The sequence below is a fragment of the Mixophyes fleayi genome, chromosome 7 (assembly GCF_038048845.1).
Source record: "Mixophyes fleayi isolate aMixFle1 chromosome 7, aMixFle1.hap1, whole genome shotgun sequence".
NCBI classification, from domain to species: domain Eukaryota; kingdom Metazoa; phylum Chordata; class Amphibia; order Anura; family Limnodynastidae; genus Mixophyes; species Mixophyes fleayi.
Genome location: NC_134408.1, coordinates 114,251,836 through 114,279,768, shown reverse-complemented (window position 1 = coordinate 114,279,768; position 27,933 = coordinate 114,251,836). Strand labels below are relative to the sequence as shown.

General features: G+C 40.5%; 1 protein-coding gene across 1 annotated transcript in view; it reads right to left on the bottom strand.

Annotated features, from left to right (window-relative positions):
- Positions 1-486: 486 nt before the first annotated feature.
- The window catches only part of TRPM8 (transient receptor potential cation channel subfamily M member 8), a 74,407-nt gene continuing 46,960 nt past the window's right edge, over positions 487-27,933 (bottom strand). The window contains exons 17-27 of the mRNA XM_075180412.1: positions 25,516-25,628; positions 25,139-25,355; positions 23,763-23,854; positions 20,861-21,002; positions 19,633-19,804; positions 10,336-10,513; positions 9,109-9,299; positions 6,164-6,260; positions 5,029-5,062; positions 3,567-3,644; positions 487-1,124 (exon numbers count right to left, since the gene is read on the bottom strand). Of these exons, the coding sequence (XP_075036513.1) occupies positions 3,594-3,644; positions 5,029-5,062; positions 6,164-6,260; positions 9,109-9,299; positions 10,336-10,513; positions 19,633-19,804; positions 20,861-21,002; positions 23,763-23,854; positions 25,139-25,355; positions 25,516-25,628 (1,287 nt within the window). The 3' untranslated portion in view covers positions 487-1,124; positions 3,567-3,593. The remainder of the gene's footprint in view (positions 1,125-3,566; positions 3,645-5,028; positions 5,063-6,163; positions 6,261-9,108; positions 9,300-10,335; positions 10,514-19,632; positions 19,805-20,860; positions 21,003-23,762; positions 23,855-25,138; positions 25,356-25,515; positions 25,629-27,933) is intronic.

Here is a 27,933-nt window from a genome sequence, read left to right as displayed (position 1 = left end):
TGAGTATTCAATGAGGTTTATTTAGTGATAAATGTTACAAGAGACAAACACAACATCACAAACAGAACATATAATGGCTCATGTGAAAAACAGCTAACGCACTGCAATACTGTTATATATGTCTATGAACTCTTATTGAAGGCATAACGCTCAGGGCCGGATTAACCATAGGGCTAACTGGGCTCCCACCCAGGGGCCTATGGCATCCAGGGGGCCCTTGAAAGTGCTCAGCAGCAGTATTGATTGGTCGGGGGCCCCCGGCGCGATCAGTGCTGCTGAGCACTTTCACTGCGGTCCTTCTCTGGCGCGCTGTAGTCTCCTTACTGAGGAGATCTCGTTAGTCTCACTCTCACAAGATCTCCTCAGTAAAGAGCGTACAGCGCGCCGGAGAAGGAGGTAAGTGCCGGGGGGGGCGGGGAGCTTGGATCACGAGGGGGGGGGGGGCCCTCACGGGGGAATGGAGGCCCCCTTATCCCAGGGGCCTCCATTCCCTTAATCCGGCCCTGATAACGCTAGATCTAGATATCCCTTAACGTGGCAGCAATAGGCAGCTACATAGGCATAGAGACTTATATGGAAAATATGACGGATAAATGCTATATATTGTAAATAAAAAGTGATGTAAACATAAGACAGATGTCTATCGTAGGTTGTGATAAGCTGGCATTGTTGCTTCCTGTACACTTACATTCACTGCTACATGTATTGTAAGCATTCATCTTATTTACTGCTTCACACTATACAGGTCTGTCTTGTAAGACAATAAGCATCATTGTACCATTTTCCCCCAAAAAATTCAAAAATTCAGGATATAAACAGCTGTCAAAGGAATTTCCTTGTTTGGAAAGTGAAAGTTGTTCATGATTCCCGGGGGCAGTAATTCATAGTTTTACAAGATAAATATTTTTTGGACATAGGTTAATATCTCCTCATCAGTCACCTATTCCATATTATTACTTGACATAGAAAGTTTAAGGCTATGTAATAAGAGAGGTATAGCATGGTGTTAAGTATAAACTTCAGGTAATACAAGAGCATCCAATGATGGAGCCAATTTCTAAGCACACTCTGCCCATCTCCTCTGTAGAAGCTGCAACCTGGGAGGATTGCAAGAGTGGGGATTTCTGGGTGGAAATGGGAAGGGTAAAGAGACAAAGGATTGAAGGGCATGGGGAGTGATAAAGACAGGTTAATGTTTAGAGTGGTCATTTGTCTATTTGTGCACTTCCTCAGGCCAGGTAGACACTGGAGGTTTTTCAGACGATTATCAGGCCAACCCACCGGTAAACGACCGCTCGCCACATATCACGTTAGTGTGTATACTTACACGGCGAACGACAGTCATTCCAAAGTGTCAATTGTCATTTCATTCGGTTGGTCGTACTGTTTAATAATCACGCTCCAATCACCTTCTGATCCTGCAGTGTGTATGCACTCACGATCATGATTTCCATAGAGCTTAAGAGTCATGGTCTTTTCAGCCAATATCGGCAATGACCATGTACTGGTGACTAAATGTAGAGATTTTTGAAGATGGAATAATTTGTTTGTTCGTTCAGAGACTGAATATTTTGTTGTTTGAGTCACAGAAGCTTACGAAATTCATTATGACGTGGATAGCTATAACAAGGCGGTTAACCAGCGTGACCGGAATGAATGACTGAATGAATGAATGCATACTGTTCTGTCATTCTCTAAATGACTATAGGACCAGATGAACAGCACAGATCTGAAGGTAAATCATGTGTAGTGTGTGCACATGAATCTCCCAATCGGTCAAACCTTCAGTCGCAGATACAATCATTGCAGATAACAGATCGGTAGGAAAATTCTCCAGTGTATACCTAGCCTTAGTAGGATGCTAAATTACGAATAGATTTTGTTCTTTTGAAGCAAATAATATGAATACAGGAAAGCAAGATCGCTAGCTTATTGCTTATGGTGTAATGGACATTTAAGCTCATGCACTATGTGATGTTGAATACTTTTGTTTCAAAAAAGACAAAAGTATTATAGGAGTGATACCTTTATTGGCTAACCAAAAGAAATGTTTATATTTGCTAGCTTTCAGAGCACAGAGGCCCCTTCACCAGGCAAGTTTACAAATGAATGACTGAGAAAAGGGCACAACATTTAAGAGATGTTACATCAAGGTTTTCGTTACCGATGGAGGTTTCGTTACGGATGGAAGAGTGAAAATCCTAGGAGTTCAGAGATCTGGAGTCACTCTGCTATGGGGTGTGAAGTGTGTCTATGTAGTGGGTGGTGTTAGTTTGAGTCCTTGAGTCAATGACTGGTATGTTCTTATCAGCTTGAATTCCCAGATTTTTCTCTCCCTGTCATTTTTAAAAAGACCTTTGAGTATTAAGACTTTCACTCTTCCATCCGTAACAAAAACCTCCATTTTGTTACTTTAGCTTATCTTAATTATGTATTGCCCCTCCCCCCAGTACAAATTGCTTGATGTAACATCTCCTAAATGTTGTGCCTTTTTCTCAGTCATTCATTTGTAAACTTGCCTGATAAAGGGGCCTCTGTGCTCTGAAAGCAGCAATTATAAAAACATATTTTGGTTAGCCAATAAAGGTATCACTCCTATAATACTTTTGTCTTTTTTGACACGAAAGTATTCAACATTACATAGATTTTTCTGGCTGACACGGTACTACAATAAAAAAAAATATTTTTTTGCTACACAAGCTCATGCACTAGTATCCCAAACAAAAAGCATCACATATGTAAAACTATAACTGAATATTTTTTATTATTATTACTTTATAAGAATCACCCTCCAAAACAATTATGACTTACAGGACACTTTACTAGGTTTATCGTTTTAACATTTATGGAACATACAAACATAATAGTGATAACAATTCTGTGCAAAAGAATATTCACACATCATTCGTTCAGCCCAAATAAAGAAATGCAGGTATAGTACATATACTCCCTCCTTAATTATGCTCTTTACATATATGCCAGCATGCATGAAGAGCATTTACATGTATATGTTCAGTCGGAAGTCAAGATGTATCCAGCTGTACATCAGTATGTACCAGATTTACGTTAGGAGTAATAAGTGCTACAGTAATGAATTATCAGTGGGAGGGGTCAATCCGCAGTCATACTATAAGAAGCGGCTAGTTAGTGTTGCTGTTCATCATTGCATTTCTAAAATCTATGGAGGATACATCCTTAATCAATAGTAGAGTAACTGATACCAATTCCACTCATACTGATAAATGCCAATATGCAGAAAATGAAGGTTTACTGTGCAGAATAACCCCTGTCAACTTCTTTAAATAAAAATAAAACAAACCCTGCATAAAAACACATTAAGGGGTATATCTACTGTGCGGCGATTCCATAGAACCTCCAATTCCCGGCGCTTTGAAGTCATTTTCTTCAAACGGCAATTTTATTAAAAACAAAACCTAATGGGCTTTGTCCTTAATAAAAGTGCTGTTCTAAAAAATGACTTCAAAGCTCCGGGAATCGACAGTTCTACAGAACTGCCGCACAGTAAATATACTCCTAAGTGTTTATTCAGTGGGTACGTCACTTACCATATATTTTCCAGCGAGTAAACCATGTCACTTTATCTTGCTATTAATATCTTTCACTAATACTTTCAAGTCGTGTAACTGTGGAGAGACAAAAGCAGATACAGTTAAGAGAGTATGTATACAAGACAAAGTGAAAAAGGTATGGAAATGGACATTTTGGGGCTCATGTAGAATTAGAAATACATCAGTTGTTTTGCAGATTCGTACATATAAGTCCATGTGCAGATTCTGTCGCATCTAACACTTCGGACTTCTTACACTTACAGAGAGGTGGAATGGGGGAAGGTGGCGGAAAGCGTAGACCAAGTCGAGTAAGCTCATGCAATTGTGACTGACATAGACCTAGAAGCAGATGCATTTACTCCTGTCTGGAAGTGTATTTCTTGTTAGAGGGCGCTAGAGGGCGCTAGAGGGCTGATGCAAAGAGATGCAATGACGATGACAACGATCAGTAGCACTAGCCAGCAGCTCCTGATTGGCTTATTGTAAAATACCCCTATAGCTGATAGTACTAAATTAACTAGTGTGCCTGCTAAATTATACTAAGACAGGGTCGTCTATTCGCATTACTTAATTGATATTTTAATTTGGACAGCGACAGGAAAGAAGATCTCAATTAGATTTTTAAAAGGATAACAGATATTTGCATCTAATTTCATTGAATTTCATTTAATTTGTATTTTGTATTTAATTCTATTTTATATGGTTAATGCAACTTTTGCATTTATTAATAACACTGGGCAGCATGGTGGCTAAGTGGTTAGCACTTCTGCCTTCTAGCACTTCTGCACTGGGGTCATGAGTTCAATTCCCGACCATGGCCTCATCTGTGAGGAGTTTGTATGTTCTCCCCGTATTTGCAGCCTCACTACAGAACCATACTGGTAGGTTAATTGGCTGCTAACAAGTGTGTGTGTGTATGTGTGTGTGTGTGTGTGTGTTAGGAATTTTAGACTGTAAGCCCCAATGGGGCAGGGACTGATGTGAGTGAGTTCTCTGTACAGCGCTGCGGAATCAGTGGCGCTATGGTGATGATGATGATGATGATGATGATGAATACTGTCAAGTCACTATTCTCTCTTGTGTATATGAGACTTCATTACTTTATTATACTGTATACAAATAGGGTAATGTGACTTTCGCATTTACTACTAACACAGTCAAGCCACATCTTTAATCTATCTCTATGCTTTCCCTATGCTATGGCGGGTCATAAGTATACACAATTGTTACTTCTGACATAAGCCTGGCGCATATGATTGTAATACACAGCTGAAGGCATCTTAAGACTGAACATATGAATGTAATAGCACTTTTCTATGTGTGCGACTTTTCCTGTTTATGTTTGAAGCGCAAATTCATCCAACTCTACATGAGCCCCTTTATAGGTATAGACATGAATTAAACAGCATGCATCGGTGCAGTGCAGTGCAGTACAGTAAGATAAAGACATTGGATTTACCTTTGCTTCCAACTTCTTGAACCTGTGCTCCATCCTGCCAGAAAGCAGAGGTAATTTCAGAGCAGAGAACAGATACATTTATGTACAATCTCCTGAAATTCCCTCGCTTCTCTGTGCTTCCTTCCATCACTCCTACACACTTTATCTTATCCCGCTTACTGACTACTTCCCTGACCTGGGGCAGGTCTCCTCCTTTATCCCCTAATAGCTGTAATACCCCCCTAGTGCCTAGTGTAAAGCTATGTTACATATGTAAGAGGCACTGGTTCCTACTGATTGGTAAGTTGCATTCCCATCAATATTAGTTGCATTCTCATTAAAATTGGCTGCAGACAACACGTGCCGTATTCTATGTAAAATCGCTTAGCGCATGCCCAGAACCGGCCTTTTGCCAGTGAAGGCAGCAGCATCCAGTAGGTGACAGGTGTACTTTAAATAGCTAACGCACATAATTCATGTGATTCCACGTTGTTATATATCTACTCATTCAAAAAATGTCCTGCTAGTCATGTCAATCCCTGAGCAATGTGTCCATGATGGTTTGCAACATTTTGTCACTACCTGTTACTATGCTAATCTATAAATTTGCCAACTGCACCAACCTCACCCATATAGTCTGCAGTCCTTCATGTTGCTACATATTACACCTAATTAACAATCTATGTTTTCCTTTGTACTCTGGTATCTTTATTCTTTCTTGTCAATGTTAAATATTCCATCTTTCTATCCTCATTTATTCATATATCAGCATGTATGGCTCCAACACTGTTCAGTATGTCTAATAGTTATACAACTGAAATGTACTTTATCACTTCTGGGATATTTATACACCTTGTCGGAACATGATCACTATATTGATGTGTGTGTGGAGACCTTCTTACCATACGCCCAATGTCATCTGTCCAATCTGCACAAATGCAAAACTACCAGATCTCATCCAATTTGACCACCCATATGTGTGGGGAAACTGGAAAGTGATCTGTCACTCAGTGCTTGAGCACAGTGGCAGGATCACATTGTTAAGAGCAATAATAAAACATTTAAAAGGATCACATCAATGATTTATTTCTACTTTCCAATAGTAACCTTGCCTGCCAATACCATCCTCCTTCCTACCTCTATAAAGGACACTTACTCCATGTTGTTGTTTGCTTGGCTGATCAGTTTCACCAAATAATTCTCCTTCATCACAGCTTCCCAGGACAGGGTCTCAATATCCTCCTTCTTGAAGCCTAGAGACAGAGAGCTCATTACATACAGGGGACAGTTGTTTATAGAAACATCACAAGGCCACACAAAAATGAGGGGTACATACATCACAATGAAGACCCAACATCTTGCCCTCCTAGGACAATGTTTGGGCATCTACTGCATTTCCTAAAATATATTCTTCCTAAAATATTTACACAAATGTATCCACCACCCCTCAAATCATCATCATCACCATATAGCTCCCACAAATAGGGCCTCTACTTTACAAAATTGTTTGTTACTGAGATGAAACCTCTGTCGACCTTCACTTAATTGACCAGATAACTGCATCCATCCACAAGTTGTCTAATGAGAGATTTAGATTCTTTACATGAAGTATGTTTTGCTTAAGCATACAAATTACAATCTGGTCATTCAATCGTTTTTGTGAAAATGTTTAAGAATGGACATGTGTGAGTGACTAAAGATCCAATACAATCAACTGTAGATCACCAAATATAATCACATCGAGCTGAGTGGGAATGATTTAACCAAAAGAATTGGATTGAAGCTCACAATTATCGGCTACAAATCCCCAGCGGCTCTGCCTTTTGCATTAACTGAAAATGTCCTTTTGGTCTGCAAGATCAAAAGTGTAAATGTGTTTAAAGCAATAGCTCGTTTTTTAAACACAATGGGTATGATTCATTAATGAAAGTAAAGCAAAAAAAAATGAGTAACTTTGAACCTTGGCAAAACCATGTTGCATTGGAGGGGGAGGTAAATTTTAAATGTGAGGAAAGATTTATAGTTGGAGTAGGGCATGTCCTAGATCAACTTTTAATGTCAGTGCAAAAATAAAGCTATCAAGTATTTCTGTCCTACATGAAAAACAGCCAGTATTTTTGTTATGTGCAAAATAATAAACTCATTTGCACCCCTTGCATTATAACATGGTTTTGCCCAGGTTCAAAGTTACTCCTTTTTTTGCTCTACTTTCCTTAATGAATCAGCTCCAATCAGTATAAAAACGAGTGTCGCTACAGTGTGATTGTACAGAATTTTTCTGACTGTACATAACCTCACACACAAGTGGCCAGCATTAGAAAATGAAGCATTGAGCAGGTGATTGGTGTTCATTTGAAGGGGGGAAACTTTATATATAAGAAGTAAGTTTGTGGATTTATTTCTCTTTCATTCAGTGATGAAACAACAGTTTCCACAGCAGTGTGAGGAGGGGTGGACTTAACTATTTTATTGCCTGGGATAGCATCTGAAATGACGCCAGTGTATTTTCATGACAAAAATATTTTTAATGAAATTTAAGCTGCATGAAAAATCAGTTTATTCAGAAATCTTTCACCAAGAGAGAAACCAGAAACCTCTACCCGAAACAATGGCTACATTTTTACAATTGATTTTTTACAAATTGGTGCCCCACAAATTCCACTGTGAGACAACCAACTCAGTTTTCATAGGAAAATTAGGTGTGCAGTCAGTCATGGCAAGTGGCAATTATTCACAGTACCCTCACCTTCAAAGCTCTCAATCAATTCCCCCCCTAGATCGCCAACGTCATGTCTACCTACACTCCTCCCTCCACTCTGCCAATGACCGCCGCCTCACTACTTCACTGATCACCTCTTCTCACTCCCACCTCCAGGACTTTGCCCTGGCTGCTCCCCAGCTGTGGAACGATCTCCCACGTTCCATCAGAGTAGCCTCTACTCTCAAAGACTTCAAGGGTGCCCTTAAGACAAATTTCTTTATTCAAGTCTATCAGTCCTCCTCCTAACTCGCTTGTCTCAGCTGTCACCTCTAGTCGGTACCACTGTATTTGTGTCTTCCCCTTTCCTTTAGGATATAAGCTCTGACAAGCAGAGTCCTCTTTCCTTGAGTTCTCCTTCTATTACTCCATCAGCCTCTGTACCTCTTCTCCTGCTTCCCTAGCCCCGTTTTCTTAAGCTCAGGCCTACTTCATGCTGGTCATTCTCATCACTCTCACTCACTGTCCCATAAATAATTTGATCTACATTACAGTGTTACCTGTATTTTTATTCATTCAGAATGTCTGGTCTTTGTATTTTATTTTTTACTGCACTGCTGACCCTTGTGGTGCCTTATAAATAAAAGATACTACTACTACTACTACTACTACTACTACTAATAATAATAATAATAATAATAAAAATAATAATAATAATAATAAAAATAACTATACCACCAATGGCAATTCCTGTTCCAAAATGAAAGCTGTCCCACAAAAATTGGGACTATTGAGTTTATATATCACCAAACAGGAACTAAACATAAATAAAAGGTGACACAATTACACACACATAATTTATGAATAATTAATTTATTGTCTGTATAATGCCTAGAAAAGCTTTTGCCGAGGTAAATATGATGTATAGATGGAGCAAATATTTATTAAATACCTGACAACTTTCTAAAAAAAAATATTCACCAAGAGCACCATAGTAACCTCCATAACCAACTTAAATGGTAATAACAGTGTGCAACACAGGGTGGGTTGGCTACTCTGCTTTTGTGCACGTGGCAGATTAAGCATAAGGCCAGGAATTCCCAGAATTCCCAGTCTTCTCTCGTGAGAGTGTGACTTTACCTGGGATAATCTGGAAGCTCTCTATCCATAGCTCCAACAGCATCAGGGTAAAGTACAGCATTGAAAGACACTAAAACATCTGGCACCCAGATCTTTGAGAGATATTGACACTATCTCCTCTGAGAAGGCAGACTTCTATCCACACCCTGAAGTACCCAGTGACATCTAAGGTGCTCTTATATATAATATTATACATCAACTACTACAATAACTGCTTCACTGTGAGAAAAGGCAGCATGATATCTAACATGTTAGTAACTTACAGCAAGGTGTAGGCTGAGGTTCTTGTTGTTTACAACAACAGCTAAACATCTTCCTTAGTATCATATAGAAGTAAGCAATGATGACGAAGGGGAATGGGATGGTCAATCTGCTGCAGTATTCTTGAACTAGGAAGTATCGCTGGAACTTCCATACTTGATCGTTGTTTTCCTGAACTGAGCCCACTGTGTATCTGGTAAGAGAGGGAAACATTATTACTAACAAAAATACATCATAGATTACAAACAAAACAAATATCATAATGGTAAATATATTTCTTCTTAATGAATATTGGTTTTGGAATCCCCTCACATAGCAATAGGTGGGCCAAATATAACAGATTTGGTGACTGGTGGTCTGGATGTAGTTATAGCAAAATATAAATCTAGTAATATTCCTACTGCAAAGCTACCAATACTTTTGTAAAGGTGCAACAAGCTAAATATTATTATTGTTTTGTGTTGATAAAAGGCTTTTATTTTACTGTTCTCAGTGTAAAACTCCAGACTATCAAGCTCTATCCTCCACCTTTGGCTAGAAAGTAACTTTACTTCAGTGGTTCGAACACAGGAGTTCTCCTGTTCAGGCAAAGTAAGACGTCACTGGAGCTATAACAATGGCTCCCAGTAAACCACACTCTTTTTATTGAATAGACAAAGAGCAAACAAAGCAGACAGGTTTGTCAGGGTTTAACCTATGTGTATACAAATAAAAGGGGAAAATGAGGTTGATTTTACCTAATCCATTACTTGTATTACATGATCCATATCACATTGCTTAACACACTAGTTAAGAAAGTGATGTCATCTAAATGTAGGAAAAGCAGAAGTCAGCACAATACCTACTGAGATTTGCCTTAAGTACAATGGTTGTCGTACTCTATAACTTCCCTTAGATTTTACCTTAAACCAGCGCCATTCATGGCCTACATGTTTGAGACTACTTGTACCGCCCCTGCAAATTCTTTTTTTATTTATTTATTTTCAAGTTTTCACATATATAAAATGTACGGGTTGCATGCAATGCGATTGATCCTATGCAAATGTGTAGCATTACATGAACTAATTACAAAGCAATATGTGCTCAGTTTGCATGTCAATGGACCTGGGTGAAATCCTTGCAGTATTTGTCCCAAGTGCATAGCGTCCATCCTTTTGACACGTTAGTAAATAAATGTTATTTTGTCTTGCTTACATGTCTATAATATTTTCCTTATTTTTTTTACTCACCCAAACATGGCAATAAGCAGGTTAACCAGCAGGATGTTGGTGGAGAGCATGTAGATACAGACCAAGGGGATTGTGATCCACTCTGGGAATCTTGGATGGTTGTCATTATCCAGCTCTACACACAGTGGTTTTGACTCATTCCCAGTAATAGTGCAGTGATCAAAATCAATAGTGGTGCCTAGGAGCAGGACAGAAGACATTAGCAGTAATGATGGGACTGTAAAGGGACCAAATCAAGACACTTTAGAGACCCAGGCATAGTATTATTTAATGGTCTCCTAAAAATTCATCTCTGTCTGGTTTAATTACATTCAGATTTTATTAATGGCTCTATGTGGCTCACATGAGCAGACTGTTAGATGGAAGCAGACCCAACAGTCACTTATATTAAAATATGATATTAAAATAAGATTATTGAATGTAGAACTTTAGAATTCCAAACGCAGAGAATCCTTATTGTGAGGAAATATAAAGAAGCATTAAATACAAACTGTGTTTATTGTTTGACGAGACCATTCCTATAAGATAGATTATATGTTTGCACTTAATTGTCCTATATTTACTGTGCTTGCTGTGTTCAAAGCTACCTCAAAAATATTGTTTTTTAATAACAAAACTTTAGGAGTACACTACCCACTAATTAATGTCCCATTGTGGCTTCTAAAGACCAGTCTGGTGTATTTTTGCTTTATTTGTGTGTCTGTGGTCTGAAGTAGATGGGTGGACGGTTCTTTAGTCTCCCTCTGGTGTTGCAAATCCATCAACATTACCCAAGGAAGATCCTACAGAACCCTTACTAGGGTGGAGGCACAGTGCAAGAAAAAGCAAGATAAAAGGTAATATACAAAAAGTCACACACATCTGTGCACACACCCAAGCAGTAAAAAGGGATGATACATGTACAATAGAATATATTAAAGTTATCTGAATGTGGCAAATCACTTAACAAAAGTAGACTCTAAACACTTTGTAAAACTAGCAAAAAATCCAAAGCTTTAGGGTACATATTTAGCTAATTGAAATAACATTTATATTCTAACATGTTATCATGAGCTTACTGAAAAATTATTGCATTTGAAAAGGTCATAGGGGTATATTTACTAAACTGCAGGTTTGAAAAAGTGCAGATGTTATCTATAGCAACCAATCAGAATTATCGAAATATATTACAGCTAGAATCTGCTTGGTTGCTATAGGCAACATCTCCACTTTATCAAACCCACAGTTTAGTAAATCTAGCCCATAGAATGTGACCATTCATAACATTGTTTTATATGAAATGACATAATTATTCCATAGAATAGATTTGGGAGGCAGCATAATGGCACAGTGGATAGTATTGCTGCCTCCCAGCACCAGGGTCATGAGTTGTTTCTTCGATCAGTAACCTATCTGTTTGGAGTTTCTATGCTCTACCCATGTTTGCATAGGTTTCCTCTCACAGTCCAAAAACACACTGGTAGGTTAACTGGCTTCTGACAAAATGGACCCCAGTGTGTGTGGGCGTGTGTGTGTGAGGTAGGGAATTTATACTGTAAGCGCCAACAGGGCAAGGGCTGACATGAATGATTACATATTCTCTCTAGAGCGCTGCATAATATGATTGACGCTATATAAAAAACGATAATATTAATTTGGCCCCAAGGATGATGTTTGCTCATTAGATATTATATTGTATTGCTTCAAATTCAAATGGTTTTCAGTTGAAACCATCCAAAGCTGCTGTAAACAAAAAGCACCGATAAGCGGTTTGAATCCATTGAATCTGACAGTTCTGAGTCAGAATTCAGATTGATCCAGAATTTCCCACCTCTGATGTAAAAAACAATGCAAAACCTCCCTTTCCTTTGAAGTCAGAACCTCATAAGCTGCAATTCGTATAAACCACTCCCTCCTAATGATGGCCGTCAGTTTGTTTTGGGAAACAGCGAGGAGAGCGGCCTGAGCCAGGAGTGCTCCAAGTCTGCAGCAGGTAACAGTGCAACTAAGTGCAGTAGTGTATAGCAAATGCAAACAACTTTAGTAATAATACTAATTAATAAATAAAAAAAAAATAGTGAATATTCATTAATTTAATTAGAATCACTGCCCTAAGGGCTGAAAGTGGGAAGTTGTAGATCTGTCCCTGACAGTGGAGACTGTTAGTTACTCTTGTATCTTTGACTCATTTAGTATTGTCCAAACAGCTTAAAGTGTTATGTTTAATAATTAATATAGCATAGTTAATACAACAGTAAAACATTATAGCATTATTGGCTCATGTCTGATATTTCAGTAGAGTGGCTTGCATCCCCTTCACAAAATCCTCAAACAGTTGGAAATGGGTTGGAAATGGGAGGATGACTAGTAATAATAATTATTTAGAAATGGAGAATGCTTCATTGGAAGTTTATATGCTAGCTTGATGAATTGGTGGATATGATAGTGGGGTGTTAGGATTCCTAGTGTGCAAACCACAGAGAGTTGTTGGAACTGAAAACTGAGTTCTATGCTTGAAACACAAATCACACTGATAAATAACTTGATGCAGGCAATGGTTAATGCAGATTGCACAAGTCCATATACTGTACTCCACTGGTAACAAACGCAGGGTTCCAAGAAATCAATAATATAATGGCAGAAATAGTAGAAACAATATAGCACAGGATACCAGGATTTGTTGAGTAGGAACAGATATAGGATACCAGGATTAACTGAGAATCCTCGGAAGGAGTACACAGGAGGAAGGTCAGCAAGCCAGGGCAGGGCCCTCTTAACAACCTTTTGGGCCTCCGGGCAAAGCAGTGCCCTATATATACATAAAAAAAAAAGTGGCTATATATATGGACCCTGCAGCCCAGGGGGGCCCGTCGGAGGCAGCAAAAAAAAAAAAACCTGAAAAAAAAAAAAGAAAATACTTTCCTTGCTGTCAGCTGGCGATCCGGCTCCCTCCATGGTCTCCTCCTCCGTGCTGCACTCCGCAATGGATGACCTCACGCCCGACATGCACTGCCAGTGACGCACAGAGGAGGAGACCATGGAGGGAGCTGGATCGCCAGCTGACAGCAAGGAAAGTATTGTCTTTTTTTTTTTCAGGTTTTTTTTTTTTTGCTGCCTCCGACAGGCCCCCCTGGGCTGCAGGGCCCCCGGGCACCTGCCCATTGTGCCCAATGGGAAAGACGGCCCTGAGCCAGGGTCTGAATCCGGAGGATCCACAAGGGTACCAAGGAACACTGAAGAGCAATGTCAACAAAGCCAAATTCAGGGTAACACAAAAAGGTACAAAATGATCAGCTAATCAGAAATCGGATACAAAGAGATCAATCAGGAACAAATCACAGGAGTACAGAGAGGGAGGCAAGGAACAGCAACAATAGATGAAGTGGAAAAGGCAGACTTTTAAAGGCCAGGTACACATGATCAGCATCCGATTAAATGATGATGGCTTAATAGAGGAGATGTTGTACAGCAGACATAGGCAGATCGTAATGGTACCCTCGGCCCCATTCTATGACGCTCAAATAAAGCAAGAAAATAAAGGATCACTAGGAAAAATCAGAATCATACTCTGGAATCGGGTAAGTAGCTGTGAATTCAACACTGATTTCCAATGTATATCCAAAGGATGGAAATATATATAGAAACACTGGCCAGGGATAGCTGAGACCCAGAAAGTCCCTGTCCTCTTCTTCTTCACTTTCCTATTTACGAGTCTTTTTGGGAACACAGGGGTGTTCAAATTAGACAGAACACACAGATATAGAAGATGGCACAGATCAAAACCATGTTGGGTCTGCAATTGATGGGGAAAATTCTTTAATTACTGTGTCTGTAATACCTAGGATACCTGAAGGAACGGGATCTCTCCTCTCTATAAATGGAGTTGCTCATTCCAGAGCTTTCCCCATAAAGTTTGACAACATGAAGTCTACTTGATTTCGTTGGTTAATGAACAATTCTGAAACAGACGGAAAATAAGTTAGACAACACTTTATAAGGGCAAAATTGTGCCAAGTTCCCATCAAAAGTAGGTGGTTGGTATTCTGAAACAGAAAGCAAATCAGCAGTCTTAGCAAACTTGGACAATGAGGTACTAGGAACCTTGGAAGGAGAGTTAGATTTGGTAATCTTGGGATCCACACTGGAAGAAGAGGTAACAGATAAAACAGGAGTCTTGAAGATCCTAGAACAGGAGTTATTATCTGGTACCCCGACTGGGACAGTAGGGGTCCCTGACTGAGACAGCAATAGGACCAAAAAAAATTATCTTGGACATCTCTGATTTAGACTGAGCACACATCCTAGAGGGTTTGGGCTGAGTATGTATCCTAGAGGGTTCAGACTCAGCATGTGTCCTAGAGGGCTCAGACTAAGCACGTATCCTAGAGGACACAGACTAAACACATATCCTAGAGGGCTTGGACTGAGCACATATCTCTGGGGGCTCGCACTGAGCATGTATCTCTGGGGGTTCTGACTGAGCACACAACTTGGAAGGCTTGGATAGGGCACACAACTCGGAAGGCCCGGCATGGGCACACAGCTCGGAGAGCTCGGGTTGAGCACATATGTCAGAAGGCCTGAGATGGATATACCTGGCCTGAAAGCCCGGACTGGGCAGAACTGTGAAGCATCATAGATCGAGCAGCACTTTGAGGCATCTCTGACCGAGAAGCACCATGAGGCATCTCGGACTAAACAGTGCTATGAGGCATCTCGGGCTGAACAGTGCTATGAGGCATCTCGGGCTGAACAGCGCTATGAGGCATCTCGGGCTGAACAGCGCTATGACGCATCTCGGGCTGAACAGCGCTATGAGGCATCTCTGGATGAGCAGTGCTATGAGGCATCTCTGGATGAGCAGTGCTATGAGGCATCTCTGGATGATCAGTGCTATGAGGCATGTCTGGATGATCAGTGCTATGAGGCATCTCTGGATGAGCAGTGCTATGAGGCATCTCTGGATGAGAAGTGCTATGAGGCATCTCAGGATGAGCAGTGCTACGAGGCATCTCAGGATGAGCAGTGCTACGAGGCATCTCAGGATGAGCAGTGCTACGAGGCATCTCAGGATGAGCAGTGCTACGAGGCATCTCTGGATGAGCAGTGCTACGAGGCATCTCTGGATGAGCAGCGCTATGAGGCATCTCTGGATGAGGCGCGTTCTGAGGCATCTCTGGATGAGCAGTGCTATGAGGCATCTCTGGATGAGCAGTGCTATGAGGCATCTCTGGATGATCAGTGCTATGAGGCATCTCTAGATGAGCAGTGCTATGAGGCATCTCTGGATGAGCAGTGCTATGAGGCATCTCTGGATGAACAGTGCTATGAGGCATCTCTGGATGAACAGTGCTATGAGGCATCTCTGGATGAACAGTGCTATGAGGCATCTCTGGATGAGCAGTGCTATGAGGCATCTCTGGATGAACAGTGCTATGAGGCATCTCTGGATGAACAGTGCTATGAGGCATCTCTGGATGAGCAGTGCTACGAGGCATCTCTGGATGAACAGTGCTATGAGGCATCTCTGGATGAGCAGTGCTATGAGGCATCTCTGGATGATCAGTGCTATGAGGCATCTCTGGATGAGCAGTGCTATGAGGCATCTCTGGATGAACAGTGCTATGAGGCATCTCTGGATGAGCAGTGCTATGAGGCATCTCTGGATGATCAGTGCTATGAGGCATCTCTAGATGAGCAGTGCTATGAGGCATCTCTGGATGAGCAGTGCTATGAGGCATCTCTGGATGAACAGTGCTATGAGGCATCTCTGGATGAACAGTGCTATGAGGCATCTCTGGATGAGCAGTGCTACGAGGCATCTCTGGATGATCAGTGCTACGAGGCATCTCTGGATGATCAGTGCTACGAGGCATCTCTGGATGAGCAGTGCTACGAGGCATCTCTGGATGAACAGTGCTACGAGGCATCTCTGGATGAGCAGTGCTATGAGGCATCTCTGGATGATCAGTGCTATGAGGCATCTCTGGATGAGCAGTGCTATGAGGCATCTCTGGATGAACAGTGCTATGAGGCATCTCTGGATGAACAGTGCTATGAGGCATCTCTGGATGAGCAGTGCTATGAGGCATCTCTGGATGAGCAGTGCTATGAGGCATCTCTGGATGAGCAGTGCTATGAGGCATCTCTGGATGAGAAGTGCTATGAGCTAACTCTGGCTGACCAGACATCTTTGGGGCCTCAAATGAAGAAAAGAAGACTGAGTACATAGAACAGGAAGCAACCACTGAACCTTTGGCATGGGAGGCAGTGACTTGGACCCCTTGCAGGATGGGTGGCACCTGTGGGGACCCAGAAAGTGCAGATGATTCGGCAGATGATTCGGCTGAAGGAGCAGTGTCCCCTCTGAAGCTGGCTAAAGGGGCAGCGCCCTTCCTGGAGCAGGCTGGAGGGATAGCACCCTCTCTGGAGCAGGCTGTCTGAAGCAGGTTTAGTAAGCAAGTTTAATTTATTTTCAGAGTCCAGAGAACCCTTGGGATAACCCGTAGGTAATTTGGGTCTATGCAGCAGGTATTGCACCAGGAAGTGCTCTGTACTGGCACAGTAAAGACATAGGTGATTAGCCCTTCTGTGCACAAGTGCATGCTGCCACTTGTAGTGCAACAAATATGTACTTTTAATGGTGTCCCCATCTGGAAATATTAAGTGTAGCCACACCAGAAAAATATAATTATTTTCCCACTGGTAATGAAATCGTAAACCACTATAATATAATAAAATAAAATAAAAATCCCATACATATAATCATTAAAGAAATTTGGCCCATTCATTTATTCTTAAAATAATTTGGCCCCCGTAAGAAAATTAATAAACATTTTTGCCTCTCTAAACCATAAACCATGATAAGTTAAATTTGTATTGTGCCTCCTGTTATTATAGCATAACAATGTATCAAGCTGAAAAACCAATCAGATTCTAGCTATCATTTCTTTAGTACATTCTACAAAATGCTAGCTAGAATCTGATTGGTTACTATAGGCAACATCTCCACTTTTCAAACCCGTCGGAAATCTCTCAGCTTGATACATTTACCCCCAGCAGTGTAACAGTGATGTGTTTGCTAATCCCGCCTATAGAAAACAGCGCGTTGATTCTGAGTATTTTCAATTCAAACTCGGGCCAGTTTGCAAAATCGCAGCTTCATACATTTGGTGACTTGTATTGCTAGAGTGGCAAAACGGCGGGACTGTAAAATGATGTATAGTAGCAGGCACTACACCATTATCTTGCAGCAGCATTCATAAATACCAGCTGACTTCACATGCACCATCCTCATCCTCATAATTGTTTTCTAGTCTTGCAGCTAAGTTACATTTGCAAATAGACTGTCTTAACGCAATAATGTCTTCCCAAAAAGAATGATTGAGCACTAGGAATACTGCTGAACCTTTGTTACAGAGGGGAACATCTGCAAAGAATAAGCTTGTTACAAATCATAAAAATGAACAATTGACTGTTAAACAATCCTTTGCAAGAGGAACCACCTATGATAGCCAGCATCCTATTACATAGCTATGTTAGCATTGGACCTGCACCACATATGTGTCATCAATTCACCAGGTTTTCTCAGTTTAGTGGAGGTCATGTGTCCACTCTACCAAATTCCATATAAATGTTATTGCTCTCAGACAAATCTAGAATCAACTATACACTTAACTAAAGATATCTGGACAACTAGATAGGTATCAGCTTCAGCAACAGCCGCTGCACCTTAAGCATCATCATCATCTTCAGCATGGCCTCAAGCATCATCATCCTCTCAGTACAGTACTACTAGCATAAAGCAGCAGGTCGTCACAGGTAAGCTACTTTATGTATCACTAATGATTACCAAGAAGTATACTGATATGTGTTGAAAAAGCTCAGGCATAGCAAATAGTTCCCGACCTTTGGACTCTCATACGGATCTCCGTTAATGGAGATAAAATGATGTGGGCCTCACAACTGTCTGAACACATTCCATACTTACACATATGATAAATTTGGTGCTTCAGAATGAAAAATGAGAGGTCTGTGCAGGGGATGCTGGCTGCGGCCCATACATATCTGACCAATTATGGCATTCAGTAACTGCATGCCAAACACTGCAACAGCTGCAGTACAGGTCTGTCAAGCCACCAACTGAAGCGAGGTGTAGTAACGATGTGGAATTGAACCCTCTATATCAGAGGTGTTCAAACCAAACCCAGTCCTCAAGAGCTACCAACAGTTCATGTTTTCAGGATTTCTTGACTCATGCACAGGTGAGTTAATCTATTTGACTGGGTCAGTAATTACCCCACTTGTTTCTACAGACAGAAATCCTGAAAACATGACCTGTCGTGGCGCGTGAAGACTGGGTTTGGACATCTCTGCTCTATATGCTTTAGCTGGCAACTTTGTATGTGATCATAGCAAAAAATCCTGGTTTTGTTAAAACCAGGAAACAAAAACAAAACCTAGAGTGGTTCACTCATCTCTATAAAGATAGATATATAACTAAGCACTGCAAATCCACATTTCCCAGTGTAAATGTGATGAGAGTTTGTAATATAGAAGGCGGTTCAGCTAACAAAACCTTTTGACACATATTAGTCACCTACCTGTGTACTTATTATTGATGGAGGGATAATAGTTTCAACGCCTGGATTTGCATGTTGTACCATTATCCAAGGCCATTGCTATACCTTATTACCCCAGCGTTTCTAATAGAAGTCCACCCAGCAAAATTTCCCCCATAGAAGAATATTCCCTGCTATCGCCATCCCGACAAGTATTAAAAAGATGATTTCATTAGCTTAAGTGTGTTTTGGGCCCCTTATAAGGAAGTACCTGGTAAGTACTATTGACCAAACTATATACCAATATAGAAACAGTGCTTAATATAACCTTTTATTTCTCCATTTCTAGATACAGGGCTTTACAATGGAATCATTTTTATCATTCAGTTATTCTACATTACAGTTTCGTAATCAGCAAATCAGTGGGGGAATGTACTCTTACGATGTCTTTGAATGAATATACAGTTTTAAACCATATTATAATAAAAAATAATTTAGGATTCTTTGTTTTTTTACAGATATTTTTCTTCTCTCTCTCAAGAAAATGTTTTATGATTCATTCTTTCTTCTCTTCATACAGGGTATTCTCCCTATTTTTTATATGGAGTGAGGATTACAACATATGTACAATAAAGGACAATCCCAAAGACAAGCTAAGGCAACATTCCAAGAAATCCTCTTTTTTAGAATATTCCCCAATGTCACTATTCCCTTCTTACACCATATAAACATAAACTAAAGGGTGGAAATGGATTACCATCTACATCAGCGATGTACTGTCCAAACACTGCCAGGTATGGCTCATAAATAACAGAGCGGAAAATCCACTCCCATCGATGCTCGTTCCACCTGAGGATTCCCTGACGAGCCACTCCAAAGGCAATTACCCACACAGCAAAGAGGAAGAGGAAGAAGAAGACATCGATGAGCTGAGAAAAGAGAAGAGACTAAATGGGGAGGAAGCAAAGGAAGGCAGAAAAATAAACATTCCTATGATTTCCAATCCTTATATACTGTCATGATTTTTCCAGGGTTGAATATTATAGTAACTCTCTGTATGGGATGCCATCACCCAATCCCAATCTAAATATATGACTTGGGATGTTGACAAAACCAGGAAAACATAGCCACAACATGAGAAATTTGTCCAGCAGGTGGCAGATAGGCTTAACTCTAGTGGTGGTTTTAATACTGATGCCTGCCTTACACTAGCCATACACACTTTCCCCATCAACAGCTACAATTTTTCATCTGCAACACTGTGTATCAAGTGTTCCCACGACTGTTCGGCCGCCCGATATTACATTAGTGTGTACATTGAAACGATGAACGATGATCGTTCCAAAGCACATCGTATCGTTTCATTTGATTTTTAAACCAGACTAAAAATCTCGTAAAGCGCTATGGAATTTGCTGACGCTATATAAATAAATGTTGATGATGATGTTGATGATGAACAATGAAATTATGTCTTTCCAATTATGCAGTGTGTATGTACTCATGATCGGGATCTCCATAGAGTTCAGAGTCATGATCTTTTCAGCAAATGGTTATGATAGATGAAGAGCACAGATCTGAGGGTAAATCTTTTAAAACATGTATAGTGTGTACACATGTATCGGCATGCTGATCGGGACTTTCTTTGTTTTTTTACTCATTGGTAAAATCGTTACTGATATGACATTGGTAGAAATTGTCTGTAGTGTGTACCCAGCCTTAGATTGTAAGGACAGGACCATACTTACTTTATGTTTCATGTTATTACACATATTTTCAATGAACAAAGTTTCATGTCACCGTACCGCGCTGCGTTATATGTCGGTATAAATAAAATAATAATAATCATACACTGGTTTTCTCTCTGCATCACCATGTTCTTTATATGGTGCTCTCTGGCAAGATTTACATCTGTTATGTAGGCTGACGGAGTAAACTATTGTGGGTATTGTGAAGAGACACAGGGCACTGAGAAGTTCTGCTCTCACCATCCTCTGCAGCATAATGATCTTTGGGCCAAGATTTCGGCTGACAGTGAAGATGTGGATGAGGCGGACAGTGAAAATGATGTAGTCCAGGCAGAAAATGACTCTGCCGGTGTATAGAGAGCTGGCGCTGGAGCTGTGCAGTCTAGGGAAAAAGGAAACAGGTCAGACACAAGTCACATCGCTACATCTATATTCATAGATGACTGCTTCATTAAGTCACTGATTCAATCTGTGTTCAGTTTAACGATACTGCACTCATGAAAATGTCTGTAAACTGGCGACCAATCGTAAATGAATATATAATTTAAAAATAACATTGCTGTATGGATAAAAGGATTTATTTTATTTATCAGCTGGTTTATTGATTTGATAACTCTATTATATAGATACATATTCATGATCAATGCAAATGATTAGTTACTGACATTTGTACCCAAAGACCTGGATAGAATATTTGTTTAAATCCTTTGGGATTACAGGAAATAATTAAATATAAAGCATAGATAAGGCATGAATGCAGGACAAACACAGTGGCTAGTTAGAAGTGGAGAGATGTAAAGATTAGGTGAATGGAATTTGATAGTTTTACAATCAGTGCAGTAGGTGAAGTGGTGGTATGGCATACGACCATATACCAGTTCACTCCGACCTTTGTATGTGTGTATATATATCATACTGGCCAACTCTCCCGGAATGTCCAGGAGACTCCCGAAATTCAGGTCGGTCTCATGGACTCCTGGGAGAGCTGGCGATTCTCCCGCATCTGGCCCATCTGTCCATCAATAAAATTAGAGCTGGAATGTACGGGCGGTGGGGCCGGGGCTTTGCTATTTGCGTCATTTTGGCCCCGCCCCCAGTGATGTAATGCTTGTTTGGGGTCTTTTTACACTGTAAAAAGACCCAAAACAGGCATTACACGTCACCGGGAGGCGGGGCCAAAATGACGCAAATTGTGAAGCCCCGCCCCCTCCGCCCATACACCCCTCCTGCCCTCCAAGATCTCCCAGACCCGGCCAACATAAGGTTGCCAAGTATGATATATACACACAATATATATCCTTACAGTGGTCAAATATGGTTGTGTACTAACCTCAGAACATATGGACACACACACACACACACATATAGCTTTGCACAGCTCCTCAACTGCCTATATGACTGTTTAGCTAATGCAGATGAATATGTTCACTTCCTGATTTGGAAGCTACTCTGTAAGACCATTTATAGCCTTGCTGGTCTATATGAGAATGTGCATGTCAGAAAGAGTAAAAGTCCTGCCTACATTCAGTATTGGACCACCACCTTCATTAATGTAAACTTTCCATTATTCTCCTAAAATACTGATTGTTCCAGTGTCATTCATGTCCTCATTATATCAAGGGAGTAAGGGAACACAAAAACTGTATATATATTATATTTTTACATTTTTTAATGTTTTGTTGGTAGAACTGTGCCCCATAATGCATTTATCTACAGAAAATAAACTTGAAAGACGCTAAAGGTGCCCTTATAAAGTATAAGCTGAAGCCTGAGAATGTCATTTCACTGGGCACAGAGCTCTGCAGCCATGCATTAACCCGTGCATGCCCACTCAAATGTGCAAAACTAAAAGCTAGTTGCACCCTACAATTCAAAATCACATTTTTGTCTGATGGTGCAATGTGAGCAGCAATGTAAGGCGCATTCCTGTACCTATTGCACATTTAGCAAGGAAAATCCTAATCTGCTCATGTTATTCATCGGATGTTGCAAACTTTTGCAGTTGCTGCCATCTTGATGTCTTAATTTATGCGCTACCCATATAAATAGGTGCATCACAAAATGGCATTTGCTCTGCAGCTCCAAACTTTTGCAGCTTTGTAAATGACCCTCATGCCCTTTTCTTATGTGAGCATGCCCATAATTTAATGAACCGTATCTATCCAAATATATATTATATGACTTATGCCATGTGCATGTGTTGTTTTTATTTTTGACTCTCCTCCATTATGCTTTTTGAGGAGAAAATGGAGGAAAGATACTCGAATAATAAGTCATGCATTTCTCTAAAGCGACTTTGGGCACACAGGATCAGTCTGTGGCTCAATAGAGATCAGTGATTTCTATGAATTTAATTTCCATATCACACTCATTTGAAACTAATCATTGAGAGAGACGGTAATTGCTTTGCAACTGGTTTGTTAAGTTCAAGGCCTGTAGTTGAAAAGATATATAAATAAAGTTGTGTTCTTGAATGAAAATTACATAACATGTGCCGCCTCCATTCTCTATGTTTGGATATTCCTGATTGCTAAGAGCTGTAAGGATAGTCACTCTTTCCTTCCATTACAAAATACCTTATAGTCTCCTGATGATAAATGTAGGCCTGTATCTTGTACGGCCACAAAACCACTGTATTTATTGTATAGTATTACGCTTGTGATTTAAAGCAGGGTTCAGGGAAAGATCATCCAAGTAAACTCCAGTCTCAAGACCATGAACAGTGCTGTTTTTGTATAAAGGTGAGTTAGTTAGGTGCATTCATTTACTGACCCAGCTTGCTTGAACAAGAATATCTCGAACATCTAAACATTACTATTTGCACAAATGAACCTATTCATTATCCTCGCATAAACATATGTGCACGCTCCCACATTGTCTTTGTGAATGACGCCATAAAACAACATAATGACTCATATACTATAAATATCACACCCACAAAATAAAATCTCATTTTTGCATATGGGTGCAATTCAAGGAGCATCTTGCATCCAGCCTACATCTGCCTAGCTCTTCCCATCAAAAGCTGTAACATTTCCATTCCCCACAAATGACAAAGGATTCTACAGTGGTACCCTATGTAGAAACACATGATAAACTGAGGTTTAAAAAGATGTACCAGCGACACAGGAAAGCAACTCACCTGAATATAATCCCTGCAATGAAATACAGGATGGCTAAAATATCCATAATGTTCCATAGATCAGTAAAATACTTTACTCCACTCATATACATCTGCCAAGAAAGAGGTGTTTAGCTACTCTGTATATACTGTAGAAGACATTGTTACATATCATTACATGAATTTAAAGACATCGGTAGAAGTTTGTGCTGTATATAAGTAGAAGAATGCAATATATTTAATACACAGTGATTCAGACAGGGTAGGTGTTCTTAGTTCTGTATACAAGGTAGGTATCTACAGAGATTTGACAAGGTTTCACATTAAGAGATATAAATCTAATCCATTGTCCAATTATATAAAAACTAGTAATATCTCTCTTGAGCCTTGAACTTAGTTGATTTAGTTATAGAAGTAAAGTAACTGGAAGTGTGTTCACGTATTTAGAATGTTGGCAGGTAGCAGAAATAGTAAGAGAGCTTGAAGCTATAGTAAGGTGAGAATGTTGTGGTCAGATTGCTGGACTGTGGTCAGGAATCATAAATCAGTACTATGTTCAAGTAGGAGAGCACAGAACTACCATCAAGTAGAAGTAGTGCTCAGACATATGGACAGGTATAACAGCTCAGGGCTATGGTCATGTTGGAGACCCCAAAACGATGTTCATGTAGGAGAGCTCAGAACGAAAGTAAAGTAGAATGAATCACAGCTATCGCAAGTAAAGGAGTTATGGCCTCTAGGAGAGCTAATAGCTATGGCTATGTAGGAGATCTCAAAGCTATAGTCGAGTATAGTAAGTAGATGTGGTTACAGTTATGCTGAGGTAGGAAAGCTCAAAGCTATGGTGAAAAAGGATAACGTAGAGCTTTGGTGGTTTATGATATTCCAGAGCTTTGGAAAGGTAGAAGAACTCTGACCTATGGTGTGATACAATCATTTAGAGCTACTGGAAGGTAAAAGTGCTCAGCTGTCTTTTGACAAGTATGAGAGCTTAGAGCTAGGATCAGGTCTGATTAAACAACTTTGATAGAATAAGACCAGTGTCTAATATGAATATGAAAAGTCCCTTAAGAATGTTCAAACAAAACTTATCATTGGTGCTCATGATAAAAAATAACATAATGCATTTAGAATACATTTTATTCCATAAATAGACAATAATATATAATATATGATATTGCAAATGTTTTGGCATGAGCACATTTAATTGTGTCATGTCTGTGAGTGTGGTTCATATAGGAATTCATGGACTTATATGATCATTTTGGGTTTTATAAAAGTCCTCACTAATAAACATGGAGCATAAAGCTCAATGTTATATACAAGCAGTTTATCACAATGTCTGCATCATATGTTGAAGATGTAGTATCAATCCTTACACACAGTGGGCGTCATACCTGTCTAATCTCATCACACAACAAGACAAAAACCAGCACGTAAACTGAGATCTCAAGTCCAGTAGGAAATCGCTGAAAATCCATCAGGAGGACATATGCAAAGAGAAGCAGAAATCCAATATAGAAAATAACCGTCCATGAAAAGACAACAAAGGGTGAGGTGAAGAAATCAAAGTAATTCAATATAAGGTTTCTTTTTCCATCTGCTGCTTTTTTCCTGCATTCAAAACAAGGACACAGATAGTATAGAGATGGCGAATACAAGCTTTGTGTAAATCCATGTATTCAATGCTATTATATATTTCATTTATATTGGTACACTATACAAGAAGCCATGCTGTGTATTATGATGAAATAGTATGGCTGAAGATACATACCTGAATGAGATGAATCCACAGCTGATGAGAGGAAACAGCAGAAGGGACAAGATAATCTTCCAGTTTTTTGTATCTCTGGAAATATCTCCGTACCATTGCTTGGAGAGGAAGTTCTATGTTGTATAAAACAGAGACTGTGAGTTGAGGTAGGATGTCGTTTGTGGTTTGGGACATTGGGATGACTATGGGGTGGCTTACAGGGAAGTCTATAGATCCCAACGGCGGGATGTCTGTAGATTAGCATACTTGAGATATTGTGGGTTGGAACACTGGCAAGATTCTGATGTACACACACGTCTATTTGTGCTCTTGTTCTGTGAATCAGGACACAGAGGATTATTCACAAGAACACTGGGAAGACTAGTTTAAGAAAAGGGATTGGATTTGGGTCAGAACAGTGAAGAAGATGTGGGTCAGGACACTGGATAGGTTGTGTTTTTGGGGCAGAGGTCAGGATGTGAAACAGGAGAAAGACCAATTTTCAGAACAGAGAAAATACTTTGGTTGGGGCCATTGAAAAGGCTGTAGATCAGCACAGACACCAGATTGTTGGTCATAACAGGGGACAAATTAAGTCATAAAAGATTGGTGATTGATGTTTAAGTGGAGTCAGTAGACTCCACTTAAAAGGTGTACTAGCACTCCTGTCATAATCTGGAACAGAAAACAGACTGTGGGTTTGTCCTAGGGTACAACAAAATGCATCAAGACAAATGCTAGTTGAAACATAATACAGATAGTGATTTTCGGAAGGCTACAGACATGTCCCTAGAAAAAACGGTATTGTTAGGAAAAAAGGCCTAACATAATAATATGATGACACTATAAACTGAACTCAGAGTTATACTGCAGGCCCAAATTAATAGCACTAAACAGTATTATTAGCCAGGTGGTTTTATATACTTACCAGTCGCTAACAAGCCCTCTGGAGTCAAAGCCACAGATCAAGTATTACAAACATACTTCTTTTGCAGCAGTTGTGTAACTGGTTTCAATGCGGCTGCCTATTTCCCTTGAGAAAGGTGGTCATGCCAAAACAAGTCTTTACAATTTTGCTTCTGAAATACTGTTTGGTATATTAATTTGTGGCTTACATTAATCATGAGAGTGAGCGGATATCAGGACATGTGATACTTGTCTATTTACAGGACCATCTTTCCGCATGGGCACGCTGAGCAAGAGGGTCCCTTAGACAGGGCCCGGAGCCTGGAAGAAAGGAAAAAACCTAATCTCTTCATGGTGGCGATCCGGCTCCCTCCCTCCTCCCCTTCTGCCTTCTGCGCTCGCACTCACGTCATCATGCCCGACATTTTCCGTGAAGACCGCACAGATAGGAGAGGCAACGAGCAAGAAAGAAGAGGAGACAGAAGAGAAGAATTCAGAAGAAAGCAGGCAATAGAAAGGTGAGTGAAGGGGGAAAGTAAAATAGGGGAAACAGGGAGCAAAAGGAGCATAATGGAGGGCACAGTGTGAATCAGGGGAAACAGATGAAGGGGATCAAAAGCAGTATAATGAGGGTACAATGTGAAATATGGGAGACAGAAGGGGAGCAAATGCAGCATAATGGAGGGCACAGTGTGAAATAGGGGAGACAGAAGGGGAGCCATAGCAGCAGGCGCGGGCTGGCAGATCTCAGCCCGGGTGGTGCACAGGTGGCCGCATCACATGACACGCGATGCGGCCGCGTCATTGATGACGCGGCCACATCGCGTGTCATGTGATGCGGCCACCTGAGGGGCCGCGGGTAATATAAACAAAATTTGACATCCACCGGGGGGGGGGGGGGCAGGCCCAAACAGGGGTGCAGACTGAGCGGCCTCTGGCCTAGCCCGCCCCTGCATGCGGCATAATGGAGGGCACACTGTGAAACAGGGGAAACAGGAGGGGAATAAAAGCAACATAATGGAGGGCACAGGGTGAAATAGGGGAGACAGAAGGGGAGCAAAGCAGCATAATGAAGGGCACAGTGTGAAATAGGGGAGACAGAAGGGAAGCCATAGCAGCATATTGGAGGGCACACTGTGAGACAGGGGAAACAGATGAAGGGGAGCAAAAGCAGCATAATGGAGGGCACAGTGTCAAACAGGGGAGACAGATGAAGGGGACCAAAAGCAATATAATGAGATTACAGTGTGAAATAGGGGAGACAGGAGGAGAACAAAAGCAGCATAATGGAGAGCACAGTGTGAAATAGGGGGAAGATGGGGAGCAAAAGCAGTATGTTTTTTAATGTTTAAATACTGATTTTGTTGCAGGTAACAATAAATATAAATTTCATTTTATTGATAATTTACATTTTTATTCCTTTGAGTGGTTGTATAGGTAGGGGCCCCAGTGCACTGCTATGCCCAGGGGGGGGCACAATGCTGTTAAGATGGTCCTGTGTATTTAAGCTTTTTCTTAACACCCTGGACAAAA